This window comes from Mangifera indica, chromosome 20 (assembly GCF_011075055.1).
Source record: "Mangifera indica cultivar Alphonso chromosome 20, CATAS_Mindica_2.1, whole genome shotgun sequence".
NCBI lineage: Eukaryota > Viridiplantae > Streptophyta > Magnoliopsida > Sapindales > Anacardiaceae > Mangifera > Mangifera indica.
Window position 1 is genome coordinate 9,316,444 of NC_058156.1, and position 20,682 is coordinate 9,337,125.

The 20,682-nt window shown below is 34.0% G+C and overlaps 3 protein-coding genes, 2 long non-coding RNA genes and 1 pseudogene across 5 annotated transcripts; 3 read left to right on the forward strand and 3 right to left on the reverse strand.

The window, feature by feature from the left end:
- Positions 1 to 435: 435 nt before the first annotated feature.
- Positions 436 to 2,730, forward strand: LOC123204938. Its single transcript, XM_044621755.1, has 3 exons — positions 436 to 650; positions 1,463 to 2,187; positions 2,265 to 2,730. The coding sequence occupies exons 2-3, from the start codon at positions 1,532 to 1,534 to the stop codon at positions 2,458 to 2,460; spliced, it is 852 nt and encodes a 283-aa protein (XP_044477690.1). The 5' UTR covers positions 436 to 650; positions 1,463 to 1,531; the 3' UTR covers positions 2,461 to 2,730.
- A 1,192-nt stretch (positions 2,731 to 3,922) lies between these two features.
- Positions 3,923 to 7,479, forward strand: LOC123204855 (annotated as a pseudogene).
- A 1,459-nt stretch (positions 7,480 to 8,938) lies between these two features.
- On the forward strand, positions 8,939 to 11,359 carry LOC123204549. The gene is made up of 2 exons (XR_006499576.1): positions 8,939 to 9,281; positions 11,040 to 11,359. It is a non-coding gene; the product is annotated as an uncharacterized LOC123204549 (long non-coding RNA).
- A 134-nt stretch (positions 11,360 to 11,493) lies between these two features.
- Positions 11,494 to 15,750, reverse strand: LOC123204548 (glycerophosphodiester phosphodiesterase GDPD6-like). The gene is made up of 8 exons (XM_044621272.1): positions 15,594 to 15,750; positions 14,514 to 14,692; positions 13,979 to 14,162; positions 13,723 to 13,797; positions 13,096 to 13,205; positions 12,504 to 12,722; positions 12,065 to 12,220; positions 11,494 to 11,875 (listed from the first exon to the last, which is right to left on the reverse strand). Exons 1-8 carry the CDS (start codon positions 15,673 to 15,675, stop codon positions 11,645 to 11,647), a joined length of 1,236 nt encoding a protein of 411 aa, XP_044477207.1. The 5' UTR covers positions 15,676 to 15,750; the 3' UTR covers positions 11,494 to 11,644.
- Positions 15,751 to 18,186: 2,436 nt separating this feature from the next.
- LOC123204307 (ninja-family protein AFP3-like) lies at positions 18,187 to 18,537 on the reverse strand. The gene has a single exon (XM_044620915.1). It carries the CDS (start codon positions 18,535 to 18,537, stop codon positions 18,187 to 18,189), a length of 351 nt encoding a protein of 116 aa, XP_044476850.1.
- A 353-nt stretch (positions 18,538 to 18,890) lies between these two features.
- LOC123204895 lies at positions 18,891 to 20,391 on the reverse strand. Its single transcript, XR_006499638.1, has 3 exons — positions 20,309 to 20,391; positions 19,426 to 19,470; positions 18,891 to 18,970 (listed from the first exon to the last, which is right to left on the reverse strand). It is a non-coding gene; the product is annotated as an uncharacterized LOC123204895 (long non-coding RNA).
- Between the last annotated feature and the right edge of the window lie 291 nt (positions 20,392 to 20,682).

Consider the following 20,682-nt stretch of genomic DNA (forward strand, 5'->3'; position numbering starts at 1 on the left):
TTCTCTTGTTGGTAGAATCTTTACATTAATTCACTAACAATAGTATTTGTTTTTTAAAAATCTTTTTTAAAAATAAAATAAACACAAATGTGATATTGGACAAGCTTACAAAGATAGAAATTCTATAAATTGTAGGATATTAAAAAAATAAATAAATCAAATATATGTAAACAAATTAAAATACAAATAAAAATCTGGTAAGAATTAAAAAGAGTAGAGTATGTACATAATTTTAAGTATAAATAACGATATATTATTATGTGATTAAATAGTTAAAAATTAAAAATAAAATAATATTAGTTTATATAATGACTCATTATTATTTATGTATAAAAAGTCGTGTACATAATTTTATTAAAATAAAAATAATAAAAATCGGTTGAAGGGTACTAAAAATTGGAATATTATTTGCGATGGAAAAGTTAGTTATGGTGATGGCGCCAAGGAGAGACAGAGTTGGTTAAAATTTGAGGAGAAGAGAGGGATAAATGCCTATGGCTATGCCTCGCCCTTAAAAATTTCTTCTCAATCTCTGTGCAATCTTCTTTCTTCCTCATTCCATCGCCTGCACGCCAACAACCCCCTGAGGATCCCCCCTCTTGTTGTTTTTGTTTCTTTTTGTCTTCAGCTGGGGTCTCTCGCTCTTCCCTGTAAGTAATGTCTTTTCAATTCTGATAAGGGGACGAATGTACAGTTGAGATGTGATTTTTTTTGTGTTGAGGATGTGGGCATGTTTCGGATTGATCCACCTGCTTGCTGAAATGTATTTTCTGAGAATTTCTGCATTTGAAGTTCAAAAATGGAAGAAGAAAAAATTGGATGAAAATAATGAATAATGGGGAAGAATGTGGAGTTCTTTGTTTGTATTTTGATTATGAGGGCATGTTTAACATTGATCCACTTGCTTGTTGAGATACATATTTCCGAGGATTTCTGCATTTAGGGTTCAAATAGCAGAAGAATAATGGGGTCAAAATAATGAATGATGTGGCAGAATGTAAAGTCAAGATGTGCTTTGTGTGTGTTTTGAACATGTGCCTGCTTGTTGAAATGTGTTTTACTGAGAATTTCTGCAATTAAAGCTTAAAAAGAAGAAGAAAAAGTGGGGAAAATAATGAATAATGGGGAAGAATGTAGAGTCAAGATGTGCTTTGTGTGTGTTTTGAACATGTGCCTGCTTGTTGAAACGTGTTTTTCTGAGAATTTCTGCATTTAAAGCTTAAAAAGAAGAACAAAAATGGGGTCAAAATAGTGAATATTGGGAAGAATGTAGATTCAACATGTGATTTCTTCTTCTTCTTCCTCTTCTTTCTTTTTTGAGTATGTGGGTGGGGACATTTTGCTTATTAATGTGCGCATAATCTGATTTCTTGTCTTACATTGTGAAAATCTAAGACAAGGCGCTCTAAATATTTAGTTTTTTCGCAATTATGTTTATGATGTGTGATCATTTATCTTGCAGCATGACCAGAATTCTCGTACCTTGACATGGTTTTGGACCCTTTGAAGCTGAATTTAAGCAGAATTTTGAATGATGGAATCTGGACATGAGGGTGAAACTAGCAGTGAATCGAAGGCGAATCAAACTGCTACTTCTGTTGAACGTAGCAGCTTCTCCTCCCCCTCATCCTCTTCATACGAAGACCTCACCAATGAGCCAAAAACAGGTGCTAATGGCACTGAATTAGCTTTAGATATTAATGAAGAGGGTTTTGCTACCAGCTCTCGTTCAAGGCTAGAGCAACCAAATGATGAATTGGCAACAGAATCTCCTCCGGCACAGGTGATGGCGCGAGCTGATGATGACAACCTCTCTGTTGATCCTAATAGGATCCCATCTCATGTGTTTGCGAGAACTAAATCTAATGCTCTAGAATGGAGTATTGCTTCTAATGAATCCTTGTTCAGCATTCATATGGGGAATATGAGTTTCACTAGAGATCAATTAAGCTGGATGGGAGGTGACATTCAATTTTCAGGGCCTTTATTTGACCTCCCAAGTATGCAGCCGCCAACAGCGACATCACATGGGAATTTAAGCCTAGGAGCAACTGAAGCTGCAGCAGTTGCAACAATGAGAGAGGTCATAAGGGAAAACGATAGCAATGACAAACTGAAATTATCTCTCCCCCCTGAGGACTCTTCCCTTGCTCGCGATGCTAGCACCAAATCCTTTGCATTTCCAATGTAAGCCATTTCACTTGATTTGCTATCATTGACAATGTCCATAATTGTAAACCTGAATGAGCTTCTTGTAAATACAGATTGACAGCGGACGAAGACAAAAGTACGTCAGTAAGGGGATCAATAAGGGGGAAGAAACAGCAATCATTGCAGCTCGAGATGCCCAAAGCAGCAGAACCAGGGACTCCAGCACCACCTCAGCGCCCTGAAGCAAACAACAAAGCTGCAGGTCGGGTGAAACGGTATTCTTGCTTCTCTTGTTGCTCAATCTGCTGAAGAAGGGTATTAGGGGAACCCCGGATGTATATTCATTGCTTGGTCTTAAATAGAATTGAATTCTGTCTAACAAAGTTTTTGTTTTTTTCTCAATTTTTTTCTTTTGTAGCTTTTGCAGATATATTAATCTCTTCTCTCTTGTTGATTAGTTCATACAATCTGATGCATTTTCTCTATGCTTTGCAATTCACACATTAATGTACACAAATGTATTTGTCAGGACTAAATTTTGTTTGTAGTATTATTTGAAGAAAGCAATAGTCAATGAATCAGAAACTACCCAAAGGCATCTTCAGTTTCTTGTTCAATGTTAGCAGTAAGCGATTAATTTATATTCAAAGCTTTAGGTTCTTTAGCTCTTTATGTCTTTTGCTTTCTGCAGTTTGATTGAATTCTGATATGGGTATACTTTAATTTGTCACACTGATGATTGAGTGAAGGTTCATACAAGCTGAGATTTGTTGAAGATATTGAGTTGTAAAATTTGGATTGGACTCATTTGAGAATAGATTGTGTAAATTCATTCTTCTGAAACAATATTACCATACATATTCAATTAGATACTCAGATGATATATCATCATATGATAATTTTAAATTAAAGATAAAGTATAATCCAATTTCATAATAATACATCATTAAAGTATCAAAGTACTAAATTGAATACTCAAAACTAGAAAATATATATATATATATATATATATATATATATATATAATATATATATATATATATTGTGCCAAAATGAAGAAAACTATTTTGTGAAGAGTAATGTTATGTGTATGCAGTTTTATGTACATAATTAGTCACATAGATCATATGTCTGTCAAACAAACTCTTCTAAATTCCTGGTCATCAACGGTGGCAACTCGCATAATGAGCTTTTTTTGTTTGTGGAGGAGGGCCCTCTTCTTATCTTCCATACCATGAGTGCAATCTCGGAGTAATTGTATTGCTTCTCCTATGACCTTAGGGTTGAGAGACGGTGGATGTTCCCTATCTTTTATTTAAAAATATAATATTATGTATACCCATTTTAAATATATAAATAGTTATATATTTATGTATGTTATCATTTGATTGAATATTATTTTATTTTTAATTTAAAATCATTAATTACTTAGTAACATATATTAAATATATATCTATAGTATGTATGTCTAATTTTATTAAATTTAAAACCAATAATTATAAAATAATATATTATTTGAATATTTAGAACTGAGTAAACATTTATTGTTCGCGAATTGTGTTTGAAATTTATTTGAAAAGGTTCAAAATTTAAGTGGATGCTCACCACATTGGGCTCAAACCTAATATACGAAGCCCATCAAGTCAATGGCTAACTCGTAAATATAACATAATAACGAGGTTAAAAAAAAGATAAAACAAATATACAGGCTGGTCCGAGCCTAAAACGGGCGGTATCCGACTCCGGAAACAGCAAAAGATGTTTCAAATAATGTTTTGCCGCCAAAGACTGCGTTTTCCGGTCTCAGCGGGAAACTAAAATAAGAAAGAACACACAGTACTGGCGCCAGAAAGAGTCATGACAATGCAAAATCAAACTCTGTCCTTTGATTCATTTTCATCTACCAAATTCAAAGCCTCAACAACCAGCGCAAATCTCAGAGAAAGAGAGTAAAAGGTAAAATAAAATGGCAAAAACTGTAACCCCAGATGCAATATCAATCTTATTATCAAACCCGTCTCCAAATTCGTCCTCTGATCTCCCTGAGATCGTCGTCCAAGTTTTAGATCTCAAGCTCGCTGGCAACCGATACATGTAAATCTTTTTTTTCTCCTTTATTGAAGCTAATTTTATTTGGGTGTGTGTGTGTGTGTGTGTTTTTTTTTTTTTTTCTTATTGTTTTATTGTCAGGATAGATCTGGAGCTCATATTGATTTTGTATAGCTAGGGTGGAGAGATTTTGAATATGTTATTGTTTAATTTCTTGAAGCTTGATTCAAATATGCGGGTTTGTTTGTAGCTTTAATGCTAGTGACGGGAAGAAGAGGGTAAAAGGCATTTTGCCATCAAATTTATCATCAGAAGTCGTCTCAGGAAATATTCAGAACAAGGGTCTGATTCGTATTCTCGATTATGCTCTCAATGAGATCCCAACTAAATCGGAAAGTAAGCTTCAGTTTAGGGTTATTTTTTTGTTTACATTGTTCGTGAATAAAGCAATACTCTGTGGTTAAATTAATGTGGGTTTCATTTTGTTTAATTGTTTTCAGATACTTGATTGTAACGAAATGTGAAGAGGTTGGATTCTGCACTTGAAATGGAGATCAAGAGTGAGGTGAATTGTCAGGAAGCTGGTATAATTTTAAAGCCAAAACAAGAAATTGAGGTGAAGAGTGAGGTGAAAGGAGGAGGAGCTGGCATTGTTGTGAAGCCTAAACAAGAAATAATTGCTAAATCTGCTGCTCAAATAATTCACGAGCAGAGTGGAAAGTGAGTTTTTTTTGTTTAATTTATAACCGGAATGTCGTATCTACTGTTGGGTTTTGGCATAAGCTATCAAATGTTGATGTTTTATTTGCTAAATCTCAGTGTGGCTCCCGCTGCCTGAATGGCAATGACCCGAAGAGTTCATCCTCTTGTTTCCTTGAATCCCTACCAAGGCAATTGGACAATAAAGGTCCATGTTACAAGCAAAGAAAACATGCGTACTTATAAGAATGCGAAAGGAGAAGGATGCGTCTTTAATGTAGAGTTAACGGATCAAGATGTAAGTTAAAAGTTAATCTTCTTTAATAATTCTTCCATTGCAGTCATGTGCATGTGAGATTATAATAACTTGAACTTTAAAAAAAAGTATGTGACTGATGGTATAAAAACGATTCTTTGGTGTAGGGTACAAAATTTGAGCCTCAATGTTCAATGAGGCTGCAAGGAAATTCTATGACAAATTCCAATTGGGGAAGGTGTATTATATTTCTCAGGGTTCTCTTAGGGTCGCTAACAAGCAATTCAAGACAGTGCAAAATGATTACGGAATGAACTTGAATGAGAATTCTGAGGTGGAGGAGGCCAGTAATGAAGAAACCTTCATCCCTGAAACAAAATTTAAATTTGTTCAAATTGATGCGTTTAGCCCTTACGTTAATGGAAATGAGCTAGTTGGTAGGAGCTATGGATCCCTTGATATAATTTTTCATGTATTACTTAATGTGAAGCTAATTTCTATGGTGCATTTCCAGATATTATTGGAGTTGTTCAGAGTGTTTCTCCGACTATAAGCATTCGAAGGAAGAGTAACAATGAAATGGTTCCAAAGCGTGATATAACCGTTGCTGATGAGACGTGAGTGCATTTGTCTTGCTTGATGTATTTTGTTTGCCTGGTATTGTTATATATTAATAATGTACTTGAATTGCAGGAAGGGGACAGTTGTCTTGTTGTGGAATGAGCTTGCAACTAATGTAGGCCAGGAACTGCTTGATATGGTTGATCAATCTCCCGTGGTAGCCATTAAATCTCTCAAAGTAGGTGATTTTCAAGGTAGTCTAAAGATGAATGTAAGATAATGAAAATAGGATTACTCTGTACGGAATAGCTGTTGTCATTTGTAATTTTATTTGTATGCTATTGCAGGCATATCTTTGTCAGCACTTAGCAGAAGCACAGTACTGATCAATCCTGATATTCCAGAAGCAAATAAGTTGAGAGCCTGGTAAGTAATTGGCATCAATCAAGTGATTGTCTTGGTTTTTCCATTATTGATACAAGTATTTTAGTTATATCCTTATTGTTATGCAGGTTTGACACTGAAGATAAAGGGACTTCAATGGCCTCTATTGGCTCTGGTTTCAGTCCGTCAACCAAGACTGGAGCAAGGTCCATGTACTCTGATCGAGTAACCCTTTCTCACATAGCAAGTGACCCATTGATGGGAGAAGAAAAGGTATCACAAGATTCACTACTTTATCTGTTAAAAAAAAATAAAACCTTACATTATGAAGATCATTGTGTTCTTTTCAACAACACTATCTTGGAATTCCATTTGGCCTAAATTTGGACTAGTTCCCTGGGTTTGAAACAGGTTTTATATGATTAAATGAAAATATGTGCAGCTTTTGTAATGAGGATTTGTTTCTCTTTTGCAGCCAGTGTATTTTAGCATCAGAGGATTCATTAGACTTGTCAAGCCTGATCAGACTATGTGGTACTGTGCTTGCAAAACTTGCAACAAAAAGGTGACAGATGGAATGGGTTATGGGTATTGGTGTGAAGGATGCCAGAAAAATGATAAAGAGTGTGTTTTAAGATGAGGGACATCCTGATATGGAAGCCATGAAGATTAATAATCTTCAATGGACTTAACAAATTTCACCTTTTCTAAAATTTTATGCTCCATTTTCCAGATACATTATGGTTGTTGGAGTTTCTGATGGAAAGCGGCGAAGCATGGATTTCTGTCTTCAATGATGAGGCAGAAAAGATAATTGGGTGCTCTGTTGATGAGCTTGAAAAATTGAAGTCACAGGTAGACAATTTGGAGCTCTCCTTTTAAACTCTAAAGTCCAAGTACCAAAATCATAAACTAGCTTTTCAGGTATTTCATAACATTGTCTCTTTCAGGTGGAAGAGAATTCATATTAAATGAAATTGAAGGAAATTACTTGGGTTCCTTATCCTTTTAGGGTTAGTGTCACTCAACATGAATACAACAATGAGAAGAGAAAAAGGATAACTGCTAGAGCTGTTGCTCCAGTTGACTTTGCTGCAGAATCCAAGTTTTTGCTTGAAGAGTTAACAAAAAGAAAGCCTCAATATAAGATGTGTTTAACTTTATCTTTAGATTCTCTGGTTAATGTTATCTTTATGATCCCATTTTCTTGCTTGTATATGATAATTGATGGAAGTTCAATTCATTTAGGAAATCTGACTGTTAGTTCTCACATCACTTTGCTTGTAAAATATGCCTGAGGCTCAAGCTGTCAAATCAAAGTATTTTTTCCTTTGCCCGTGACACCTAATAAAAATTATCTAAGTTCTCATGCAAACCAATTTCTATTTACAACTTTTGATCAATTTCCAGAAAATCATGTATCATAATTGTGTAACAGTCGCACGTTTAGCTGATATTGTTTAATCCTTTTTTAAGAGTTTGGCTTTTGAGTTTGTTTCTTGAGTGGAGATCAAGTTTGATGTTTGTTAGCTCTATAGTCTATATACATGTATTTGAAATGAGTTCAACCAAACATTATTTAGTTCAATTCGTTTGCATCTTTAGATCCATGCTTCTTATATGCAAGATTTGTATTGACATTTCAGATTGTATGAATCTAAGATCCAGTGAAGTTGGATTAGCAAAAGTTGCCTTCTGTATATTTATTATTAGCATTTAATGGAAATGTTTGCATGAAGATGGCAGTGGGCATGTCGGGTTGGGTTGGTTTTGACACAGCACACTGTGCCAAGGGGTTGGGCAAGTCAAACCCTTAGGATTGAAGGGTCTATGGTATGATCTAAGGATTTTTGGATCATATCTTTATATGTTGGTTTATCAAAATATAATAATGGATTGTATCCCTTTCAACTATGCCAAAAAAAGGCAGTTTAGATTATGTCGTGGGCAGTCTAACCCTTTTGATATGTTTATGTTTATATATTGATATCTTTTTTTCCTTTCTTCATTTATGACCAAGGGTTTTGAACAAAATCTTTGAAGAATAGAACTTATTTGCTAATTTAAAAATCTTTGCAATTATCTTTTAGCTCATGGTTATGCAAGTATTCATGAGGTGTTTGAATTAGGATTACAAACGAATCAAGTTGCTCATAAGTTAATGCTCAATTTGTGTAAAGTTGGATTAGACTCGATTATTATTAAATTAAGCTTAAGTTTAGTGTTGCATGGATTAGTGAAGACAAAATTTGGATCTTAAGATTGAGAATTATAGGAGGGTTAGTGGTCTCATCTTAGGCTCCAGCCCATAGCTATATATTCTCTTGTTGAAAGTCTTTAAGCAATGTTTTGTTAAAATTTATTTTAATTAAAAACATATTTTATCACAATTCACTTTTTAGCTGGAAACAACACATTTATTCAAATTTATGGCTCGATTTGGTTCGAATTTATAACTCAAATCAATTCGAATTTATAGTTCGAATGAATGGTTCGAATAAGTAATTTTGAATATTATTTAGATAAAATGAAGTTATTTCGTCAATGAATTACAAACTCAAACTATGAATCCGAATTATAAATTTGAATCAAATTAAATAATAAATTTGAACTATTGATTCGAATTATAAAATTTAATCGAACTAAGTTAAACAATTTTTCATTCATACTAAATCTAATTTTTGTTTTATAAATTCGAATTAAATTTAAATTAAAATATTTTTTATTTAAATCAAACTTGAATCAAAGAGTATTTAGACTCAGATTAGTGTGTATATACCCCTAGTTTGAACTGGGGGAAGCAATTGTTTATGTAGTTGTTCTACAAGCTTTTGAAAACGTAGTCTAATTCTAGTCTATCTTTTGCCAAGTTTAACCTCATGTATTTTTAATAAAATCTGAGGCTCTTCCTTTATTGCGGCGGAGGGTACACTAGATCTGATTCGGTGGAAATAAACGGCATCGTTTCATGATATTCAACTTAACAAAACCATGGACCCGCCCCATCTTCATATAGCTGCCGTCCAAACCAAACCCTAATTTTTTCCTGACAGGCCTCACTCTGCATCAGATTACAGCTGCTAAAGCTACTAATAGTTCTCCGCTGGAATTATGAGTATAGATTAACAAGTTAATTAGAGCATCGAATGGTTTCATCTATGGCATTATGTCACCAAAATCGGTATTTTTTTTTTCAGTTGAACAGTTCTCAGCCATTTTTTAATCGAATTAAGATATTTGTTTTTTGTAAAAGAAAACTAAACTTGAGATTAAATCTTAATTATTGATGTTTGTTTTTCCCTATTTTCTACATTATTCGCTACAACTTGGATATGATATCAAACATGTAAACATATGAGCGGGACGATAATGGTGGTATGACGTTTATTGTTCTTTCTTATTCTTGGCAAAATTTGAATTTTTGTTGAAATGCGCTTCTACATAAGTAGTTTTGGTGAAGGAAAAGTAAATTTCAGATCTTTTTAGCAAGTAACAGTTATGAGCAGTAAGGTAATGTTTGTAGTGATGATCGATGTTTTATTGTTCATTCTAATTCAATTTTAGCGGTTTCTTAGCAATTTTTTAGTCCAAATTGAATTGATTTGCTGCATAAGTAGTATTGGTTAAAAGAAAAGTAGATTTCAGTAAAACTTAATTATATATTTTTTTTTCTTATTTTTCTATGTTATTCATAACAACTTGGATATGATGGCAAAGTAAAAGGTATGAGCAGGAAGATAATGTTGGTAGTGATGATTAATGTGAGGTTATGGGATTGGCTTGAATGGGAGAGGGCCCTAGTTCTTTGTTTGAGTGATGACATCGTGACTGTCGCAACCTCTCCTACAAAGAATTGTGCTATTGCATTGGGTTGAAATAAAAGGCGTGGGTTGCATTCTAGTATTGAATGCTAACCTAGACTTCTCCCGACATTGGCTTATATATTCCCATGCTTTACACATCTATCACCTCCCACCATGCTTCGTGCACTGATCAAACCTGCATGCTGATCCTAAATTTTCCTCATATGTTGCACAAACAAAATGGTGTGAAAGAAAAACGATTTTGTTGAATTAAAAGAAAAATTACAACAAAGAAGGGTCCCAATCTACCAAGTGTTCTAGTTGGAAACTGATCTGCAGAGGTCCTCTGTATACAATTTTTATCCGAAAATGTTGAAATTATTTAAACACAAAGGAGTAGGGAAGGGGCATTCAACATTTTGGGGATAATAATTGTATTCAAAGGAGCTTTACATATCAGTTTCCAGGTGAAGCACCTAGTAGATTTAGACTGTTCTTATAAAATATAATTTCATTTTTATTTAACACCAATTTGTTTGTCCTAACATTAGTTTTGATTTCTGATTTCATTGTAGGATGGATACTTTTCTAACTTACGGTATATTCAGCCCTCTCTGTCTGTGCATAGATATACTGCAACTGGTTATAATAATAATTCTGGAGAAGACTTCTCTGATTTTTTTTTTTTAATTTTTATTATTGAGATTGGAGTAAATGTGCTCTGTTTATTGAAGCTGAAATGATAAAAAAAATTTGACCTAGGTTCACTTGAAATATCAATTTCATTATGGTTTAAGAGCCTTAGAAATTCACACTATAACCATCATCTTATTATTTTCTTTTGTAATGAAATTATGTGTTAATCTTTTTCCTATTCATTGTTTGAAAATGAAACATAACAGATTTGGAGTATACCCGTTTCTCTATAAATAGGAAGTTTGCTGTTTCAAATATTGTGGGATCTCTTCTATGTTAGGTTTTTGTTATTAAGTCAATCCCTAAGGTAATGAAAAGAGTTTTGTTCACAAATTTCACCTTCATGCCGGATGATTCATCACTAGCTATGAAATTTGATTTCATTTTAGATTAATCTTCTATTATATTCTTTTAAAAACATTTAATTTCTTCATTGTCAGGTTGACAATATTGGTGGGTGTTGGAAGAGTAATAAGTTTTTACCTACTATAAAAGACAATGGAGACCTAAAGAAGACCTTGAAGAAGTTTCAATATTTTCATTGAGATGCTTCTAATGTTACATCTGTTGAGTTTTGCAAGAACAAGTTCATGTAAGAACCCTTCCTGGCCAATCTTCATCCTATTTTTCTTGGTATTGTTGTCATCGGGAATGACTTTGGTTCACTTTTGAAATCAGCTCAAATCTTTGCTTCCATTGTATTGTCTTGAATGTGATTTTATCTTTTCACTAAATTGTTATGAAATAAGGTGTCTTGTAAGTGATATATTGTTAGAAAACACAGATGATAGGGACCTTATTATCAGCCACCATTAGAGCTTATAGTAAAGCAAAATTCATCAAATTCCAAAAACTGACATAAGAAAATTCACATAGATTACCAACTAAATTGCATTTCAAAGCAAACGTAAGATCGTTTATTTCTTTCGAAAGCATTTCAATAAATCTAGGAGTGAATACTAAAATCCTCAAATTTTGCTTCTCTTGAGGTTGCAGATGTGGTGATTCTATGGTACATACATGCTTGTACAATTTATATTATACCCTATGATGCAAGCAACGCCTTGATTTTTTGTAGCAATTTGGATGCTTTGTGCTCATCTTCCCCTTCAACTGGAGATGCCCATTCCTGGTAAAGATGAAGACTGCCTGTGAAGTCTGTGAAAAGTCCATCGACCCCAATCTTGTTCAACCAGTAGTCATACTCTTGATATGGATCTTGGTTAAAGTTGAAGTGTAAGAACAAGTTTTCATTCCGGTAAGTGTATGGGTGCACCTGCATTTTGAATTATATTGATGAACAAAGGGCTAAATGTAACGGAAACAGTTATCGAATCATGGTTAAACACATTATGCTACCATAAGAATGCAAATATTCAAGTGAAGATCCAAAAGATGCGACTTAACCTTGAAAATTTTAGATTATGATGAAAATCTGCAACCTAGAATTTACAGAAAAATTCACCTGTAAGTCACGGGCATGTGCTTTGGTGACAAGATCGGTTGGAGTCTGCAAATAATTGTTTACCACTGGAACTATGGTATCCTTCCATGGTCCGATGCCAACGACATATTCTTTAATATAATCAAGATAAGAATCGGAAGTGATTTCCCAGTATGTCTGCAAATCACATGGACAATCTTCCGTCAGATATTTACAGTTTAATCTAATTCAGAAGGAAAACAAGACGGCATATACAACAAACTAGACAACAGAGATGGTTAGTTCGTGTCATAGAATTCTTCAAATTACAATACCGATTGATCCAACCATCTCATTTACATATAGATAATTGCATAATTTGTCGACCTTTTCAGAAAAAAACTTTCAGATACACATCATACAAAATCTAGCTTCATTATGTGAAACAGGTGACTCGAAGCTATGTTGGTCTATGACAAACCTGTTTAGTGTCTTGAGTTTGAACTGTGATATCATCAATCAAGAAGATTTTGGGCAAGTCTGTCAGATTCGATACATACACAAGTGAGGTTGGAGCAAAGGATTGGATAAATGCAGGTTGCTTCAACCATTCTTTCGACATATATGAACCATGGTATCCGTACTTCTTAAGTGTCTCCACAAACTTGTCCTCAAATCTCTTACCATTGGGCCATTTCACCTATTAGCAGTGAACAATTTCTAAAAGTTAATTCAACAATGAGAAAACTATATGCATATACTTTTGAATATACAGATGATGTGTTATCATGTGATTGGATAATTTTAAATTAAATATAAAATAACATCTAATCAGATAATGATATATTATTTGAATACTTATTTGTGTACTAAAAATGTGTGTACATAACATTGTTCATTTAGTAGATATTCGAAAGTTATTCACTCCATACAAATATCTTTGCAAGGTTTTTGGGTGAAAGATAGGAAAGAGTAGCAAATGATGTATCTCTTAAACTCAATATAATTTGAAGCAATCACACTTTGCCTGGACAACTATTTTCTGTGACAGCTTGAAGAAGAAAATTACTCACATGCTGATTGATAAATACTGGATCTTTTATCTCTGGGTATATTCCAACAACTCTTGATGCATCTAGAGCAATTGAAATGTACTCTTCAAACGTAATAATTTGAAATCTTCCTGAGCAATACACACAAAAAATACAGTTAATTATCGTTATTTTTTCCCTAAGTCAATAAATTTCTTGTATACTTTTAAGAAGAGTTTCGAGCGTATAATATTGTCTTGAAGAGTTGTAGCATAGAATGTTTAAACGGACTTTATGATTACAAAGCAGTAAACCCACGGTAATTAGCTTCTGAAAAATAACTTTTCAAGACTGAAATTAATTGTCTCTGACTGAATAATAAGGAAATGCAAATTAATTAAGACACACTTTTGATGATATTTAACACAATGAGAAATCATCGGGTATACTGATTTTTAAAATACCAAAAGAAACAATTGTCAGCCGGCTATGCAATGAGTACTGTGCAAGCAGCAATGTTGTTATATCTGGGAAAAACCACATCTTCATTGATGATACAAGATTTAAAGCGACATGTATTTTTTAACCAGAAAAAATTTGACTTGAGTTGGTGGATATTATGGATGGAATATGAAGAAATCGCATAATGTAACTGGGAGAGTAACTAACCATTGTATTGTTGATCCCGGAATTTGTACCTCTGATTCACCCTTAAAGTCTTCAGTTCTTGCAGTGTGAAATCAACTGCATTCAATTGGAACAAAATTTGAAATTTGAATCAAAACTTTTCAAGAGCTCAATAGGAAACGAATGACTGCAATGATACTTTCAAAAACATGGATAAATCATAAATATGTGCCCAGCAACACAACACGATCATATTCTGGTGGGGTTAGAAAGCATAAGTAGGAAGAACATTCCATACCAACAAAAAACCCTGTAATGTTGACCTCTTCAACCTCATAGGTTGTTTTACGATTTGCAAATTCCGTGTGATTTGCAATGTTAGTGGTGTCATCAAGATAAACGTCATGCATGCATATAAGAACACCATCTTTTGAAGAAAGAATGTCTGTTTCTATGAAGTCTGCGCCTTCTTCAATAGCTCTCTGAAAGATGCAATCATAAGTACACACATGATCAAATGGTAAGTAGAAAGTTTATCAATTGACACAAGCAAGATACTTCTTCACCTCTAATCCAGCAGCTGATAAGCAATCTACTCAAAATACTAAAAATGAGTAAAAAAGAACTACAATAGATGCATAAACCAACAGATGATGTTCTGAATCAACAAATAATTATACGTGATCAGCTGAATGCATAAACAAGTACTAAAAATCCCAATTCTGACATCTTTTACCTTCCCCTCACTCCAAAAGAAGATAAAGAAGATAAAAGAACATGGAGAAGAAATTACACAGAACATAAAATCACTATATGTGCATGCCAACACGTACCAAGTATGCAGCAGCAGTTTCTTCAGGGAACTCTCCATTTGAACCTCGGTGTGCAATGTTATACGGTCTAGAGGTTTGTAAAGGCTGTCTCTCACCTTTATTAACTTTACTTGGAAGTGGGTATAGGGGCCTTGCAGTGCACCCAATAACAAGCATTAGAAAGAACAGAGGGCGAAAGCCTGCGAAGTGCCATTATTTCAAATGAATCCATCACTTAAATCTACCTAAAAGTGAATCATTGCTGATATGCTTATATATGCACTGCAATCTAATATGATTATTTTACCCCATTCCAAATATATGCATTAATCACAGAAAATCAGAGAGTTATCTATTTAACATTAATCAGAGGCAAATATCTACAATGTGAGAGAATGAAGAAACAAGCCAATGTGATTACTTTAGCCAAAGTTACCGAAAGTTGTATTCTTCTAGTTTTTTAACATCAAAAGGCATCACTAAGAAGCCATATTGCTCCCTGGTTATAAGAAACTGTAAAGCATGCCCACACCTTTGCATATGTGCACAAGCCAAAAGGTGTCTGCCGAATGGAAGCATTCATGCACATAACTAGCATACCATGCTCTTTCAATGGGCTTTGGAAGCTATGATCAATTGATCCAGAAACAATTTGGATTTATCTAACAAATATAAAACAATATATTCCAAATTGGTGTTGGAGAAAACTCAATTAAGAACTCATATAAATACTTAGAAAACAAACAATAACAACAACAAAAGAATCTAAAATATTAAATGAGAAAGAACGGAGGGACATCACATTCTCATATCAAATCAAACTACAAAATAAACTAGTAAACAGAAAACCTCATAAAATCATACATGGATATACAAACAATAAAGCGAAGAAAAGCATAAATATAGATTACAAAACAATTATAAACCAACAAAATCAAACTACAAATGAATGCAATCCCAGAATCCAAAATGTCGTGGAGACATATCCTATACAATCAAACCACAAAAAGGTCGAAAACCCAGAAAGCATAGATCTAAACTAAACAAGAAAGCAACTGAAAGATCATTAGTTCTTAAGAAAGTCGAGAATTTAAAGCTTACCACTACCAGTTAAACTTAAACCCATGGCTTTTCCCTCGGTTCTCACCTTTGTTCCTTCAAGGTTGACCATATTTATTTCCATAATTCTAATTTATAAAGAAACTCACAACGTGTTGAATATCAAGGCCTTCATTATCGTGTTAAACGCAGAATATGCTAGAAAATATACTACTTTGACTAGAAAAAGAAATGATTTTTTTTTGGAAAGAAAAAAATTTGACGAAAACCCTGTTGTGTAATTATCTTTTGATCGCCATGTCGTGTAATCTACGTAGCTTTGAATGCTATTTAGAAGAAGCTAATTACCACTTTATTTTTAATTTATTATTTTTAAAAAAAATTTTTTTTTTCTTGTTGAATGTAAGATAGGAGGCAGCCGGCTCGGGCTTGACTCGAGTTCGGCTCGAGCTTGACTCGAGTTCCGCTTATTTTCAGCTTGGTTCAGTTCGTTTTTCTTTAGCAAAACGACATCGTTTTTAATATATATGGATCAAAACGATGTCGTTTTGTATAAAAAAATTTTTAAAAAAATCTATCGAACCAATCCGAGCCATTTCTAACTCGATCGAGCCGAACAAAGCCCAACTTGTTTTGGGCTCAAATCGAACCAAATCGAGCTCGAGCTTGAGTCCAACCCTAGAGGCACAAAGTAATAAAATTAATTTGATATTTTTTATTATTTGTAATGAGGTGGATAATTATTTGCATATATATTTTCTTAAGCTAAAATTTATTATTCAAGGCTTTGAGCCAACAAGACACAAGTGAGTTGAAAAATGTCAACTATGGAAATTATAAAGGCCAAAAGACTTATTTCTATTGAAAGAATGTTGCATCATCAAATTTTTATCTGTTAATTTTGAAAAATCTATTTATTCATTTATAAACAATTAAAATTAATAAAACTCTAATTTCATAAAATTTTATCTCTTTTTCCTCTTTAAACTCTAAAAACTAATAATTTTCTTCTTTCCCTGCTAAAGTTTAGTTTTTAATTTCCAACAATATCTTCGAAGCCATCTTCGATAGCCCCTCCCTTTTGATGCTTTCTCTTTCTTCGATGGTGTCTCTCTTGGCATCTCTCTTTCTCTACTGATTCACTATTTAAACTGAGAAGACGAAACTGTTTGTCTTTATCAACGAAGATGAAAGATCTTATTTTCGTTTGAAAAGACGGTTGTCTATCTAAAAGATAACTCTCATCTTCTTTTGGGGAGACAACTATATTTCTAAACGAAGACAAGGCCATTATAATATATGACTTGGTCTAATAGTTAATCTGATGAGTAGGATTCCTTTTACTCAAATAAATCCAAAGAAAGAAGTTAGCATGAGAGAACAGGATGGCAATACCCCATTTTAGTCTTTGCAGGAAAAACTTTTTTTCGTTCCTAATAATCCTTGTTTCATCACCATGCAAATATTTTTCTCCCCTTCCTCTTTTATCTCTATGAAAAAAATAAATAATATTTATTAAGGATCAGAATATTATAAAATTATTCAAAACTTTTGAGAGTTATTTAAGATATAAGAGTTTAGGAAATATACAAAGAATTAAATAAGTCAGGGAAAAGATGAGTTGGGATATACTTATTCCTATCCTCTACTGTAAAAATTTTAGTCATTCATATCCTCACGCCCACCCCATTCCTGTATTTATCGAAAAATCTTAAAACTTGCCGAAAACCGATTTCACAAACCAATTCATCATTTCTTGAAGGAGCATGTCATCTTTGATATGGAATAATAAATTATTTTCAAAAATGGCTAAATTAAATAAATATATGTCTTTAAATTAGTTTATATGGTTAATTATTTGCTCTGTGGTAAAAATACTATATATATTCATTTTGAATATATAAATAAGTATAAATTTATGTATATCATCATATAATTAAATGTTATTTTATTTTTAATTGAAAATATACAAAGTAGGTATAGTTTAATTCACAGTGGAAAAGCTAGTAAAAGAGGATATATATCATTTTTACATTCACAAATACTATAAGATAAACGATCAATCTTTCTACTAAAATTACAATTTACTTGTCAAAAAAGTCATAGTTTCTTTAAATGTTTCTCCTGTCTCATGAACTGCTAAATTGCCATTTTGTCAAAAATGTTTAAAACGTTTCCTCAAAATAGTTGTTCTACATTCTTTTTCTTTATCTTCCCTCAATCCAAACCTGTTTAAATTCACTAATGTCAGTTAAAGAAAACCATTGAAGATCTTGCTAAGCTGACAGAGGGTTTTCCTGGTTTGGATGGAGCTCCTCTAGTTTCCCAGGAAGATACTTCTGTAAATAAACTGAGTTCATATTTTTCTGTCCATTAAATTCTTCAGTCAGATTCTTTAAAATGATTTATGAAGTAAGAAAAATAGCTGAAGTAATGTCAGATGGACACAAAACTATGCATTGATCCATTCAGAGATGGCTCTTTCAGGAGTTCTGTAAAGCAAAATAAAAGGGCATTCTCTTCTTAAGAAGGGAGTTTTCTTTAATCCAAAGAGAAAAAAACAACAAAGGTGACTGAGAAAAGTATAAGTTACTGCTTGGTTTAGGTTCCAAGAGGGGCGACAAAGCCACCACTGCTACTGCTGACCTTGAGCTGAAAGGGCAGAATGGACGGTGATGTGCTTCATGGGGTTCTGCAGATCCTTGCCACCAGCGTGCTTAACAAACTCTGCCGGTGAGAGAAAGCTGCCATGGCATATACACACTATACATACTTGATCTTTTGTGTATGTGTATAGAAAGCCTTCAATTCTCTTTCCATTTGGACCATCCCCAGTGGTAGTTACACTGGGCATCAGTTTCATCACATCTATCCCATTGTGTTCAAAGTTTCCACTAATAATTCCAGGCCTCTTGCACTGATTCTCTGGCTTGGCTTCGGCTGGCTGGACTAACATTCCATTTAGGGTTGTCCCGGGAGAGGTCATAGGTTCTATGCACCTTGGATCTGATGGCTGGTGGAACCTGCTAGTTTGGTTAGTTTCTATGTTCCTTGGATCTGATGACGAGTGGAACCTACTAAGTTGGTTAGTTACTACATTCCTTGGATCTGATGGTGGGTGGAACTTGCTAGATTGGTTACGCTCTATGTTACTTTGATCTGATGGTGGGTCGAACCTGCTAGTTTGGTTAGTTTCTATGTTCCTTGGATCCGATGATGAGTGGAACCTACTAGGTTGGTTAGGTAATACTTTCCTTGGATCCGCTGGTGGGTGGAATTTGCTAGGTTGGATAGGCTCTATGTTCCTTTGATCCAATGACGGGTGGAACTTGCTAGGTTGTTAGGAGCAGCTGAACCCTCTGGTCCTGTAGGATATTTGTGCAGTTTTGGTTGGTTAGGTGCGGCTGAACCTTTCCGTCCTGCAAGAAATGTGTGCAATTAAGTTAAATGTCTTTTAGCAATCATAAAGGCAAGTCAAAACTACACAATAATGCTTCTGCAGCTGAGGAGGGTTTCTCATTTTCAAATCCTCCCTGAAAAATCTAAGCTACCCAAGCTCCAAATGCTATGAACCTCTGATATAGCATGCTCTACTTATGGTCCACGTACTCAATATGCAAAAGAAACCAGATTGGAAAATGTTAAGCATAATAAGCTATTTCAAAAGCACAAAAAAGATTTTCAATCATGTACTGCTTGTTCTTTTGTCTTTTTTCATTTTTAAAATGTCATTGTCTCTGTCATTAGATATAATGCAGCTCATGCTTTTGAACTCCAAGAAATGGAATAATGGATATACAATACAACACAGCACAAAGGAAAAAGAATAAGTAATGGACAATTATGAATGCATGCCAAACATATAGACACTTACCATGTGCAGAAGCAGGTGCCGGAGATGGAGGCGGGAAATACATCCCTATAACAGTAAGCAAAGCATGCATTAGAGATTCATAATAAATTTTAAATTGGGAACATATTTACATTGAGAGAAGTATTAGGTCCTCAAATCTACTCTGTAATAATACGCCTACTACTACTACCAAAACATTTTGATCCATGTAACGAAGATAAGACGTGACCAACACGATTAGGAAAAAGTTCTGTATTGTGGTTTGGCATATAAAACTATGAAGTAATCAATTTTGTCACTACGCAATCAAGATCAAATTTTATATTTAGGTACTGCATCATTCTTTCTTCTTTTGTCCATACATTGTTGGATCCAAATTCATTCTTTCTTTTTGTTGGCAAGTAATTGAATTCAAAACATGATTCCATCGATATGCAGTATGTACTCTTCGCAGTCGACAAAACCAAGATTCTTAGGTCATATCTTTGCATGTGGATGCCAAATAATTGTCCCAACTGTACTCCGTGATTTCTCTGTGCATGATTTCTTTTAGTTCCATGAAGATACAGCAAAAATTTACATTGGAGGTATCATGGCAATTAATTTTTCCATCTTTCTGAGGTAAAATTAATACCTTCCATCCCCAAATCTAATGTCTAACAGTAACACCTATCTTGAGTTTTATATTCTTTTCTCTTATATTTCTTCTCTAGTAAACTACACAACCATAGAAAAGAAAAGTAAAGGTTCACAACCATGGAAACAAATTAAATTCTGATAAAATTCTATTGACAACCAACACCCCAATTATTATAGAAAGATACACAATCAATGACAAAGCAATTCAAATAGATAGAGTCTACAAAAAACAAAGGCAAAGATTAAAGAGAAAAAATTTAGATACCCTTCTTGCTCTCAGCTAAATCTCCTTTTGCTTTAATGTTAACAGTGGCTTGATAAGGAAGGGGGGTCTTGGCCAGTGAAGATGGGCCCATGCAGCCATTTCAGCTGCAGGCAAAGGAGGCATTGGCTCCTTCAGGGAAGCTTTGGACTTTTCTTTCTCTTTATTTTCCTTGCTTATCCTCTGCCTCTCCAGAAGCCTGTTCTTCGCCTGCATTCTCCTCATAGCCCGCATTCTCCTCCTCTCGCCTGCAATTCCCTCAAAGGTTATAAGCCCATGGCCATGCTCTTGCTTCCTCTCAGCCCGCAGAGAACAAGACCTCTCAAATGAAAAAACTTCTCCTCACCTTCCCAGAGCCCTTTCTCTGAGTCATTAAT

Bases quoted from the DNA above. Each gene is read 5' to 3' on its own strand.
- LOC123204938 (XM_044621755.1), top strand. From the start codon at position 1,532: ATGATGGAATCTGGACATGAGGGTGAAACTAGCAGTGAATCGAAGGCG. The intron at 2,188-2,264 runs GTAAGCCATTTC...TTGTAAATACAG, and splicing joins AAATCCTTTGCATTTCCAAT to ATTGACAGCGGACGAAGACA.
- LOC123204307 (XM_044620915.1), bottom strand. From the start codon at position 18,537: ATGACCTCTCCCGGGACAACCCTAAATGGAATGTTAGTCCAGCCAGCC.
- LOC123204548 (XM_044621272.1), bottom strand. From the start codon at position 15,675: ATGGAAATAAATATGGTCAACCTTGAAGGAACAAAGGTGAGAACCGAG. The intron at 14,163-14,513 runs GTACGTGTTGGC...TGCATCTTTCAG, and splicing joins AAACTGCTGCTGCATACTTG to AGAGCTATTGAAGAAGGCGC. The intron at 11,876-12,064 runs GTGAATTTTTCT...TTCAAAATGCAG, and splicing joins CACATGCCCGTGACTTACAG to GTGCACCCATACACTTACCG.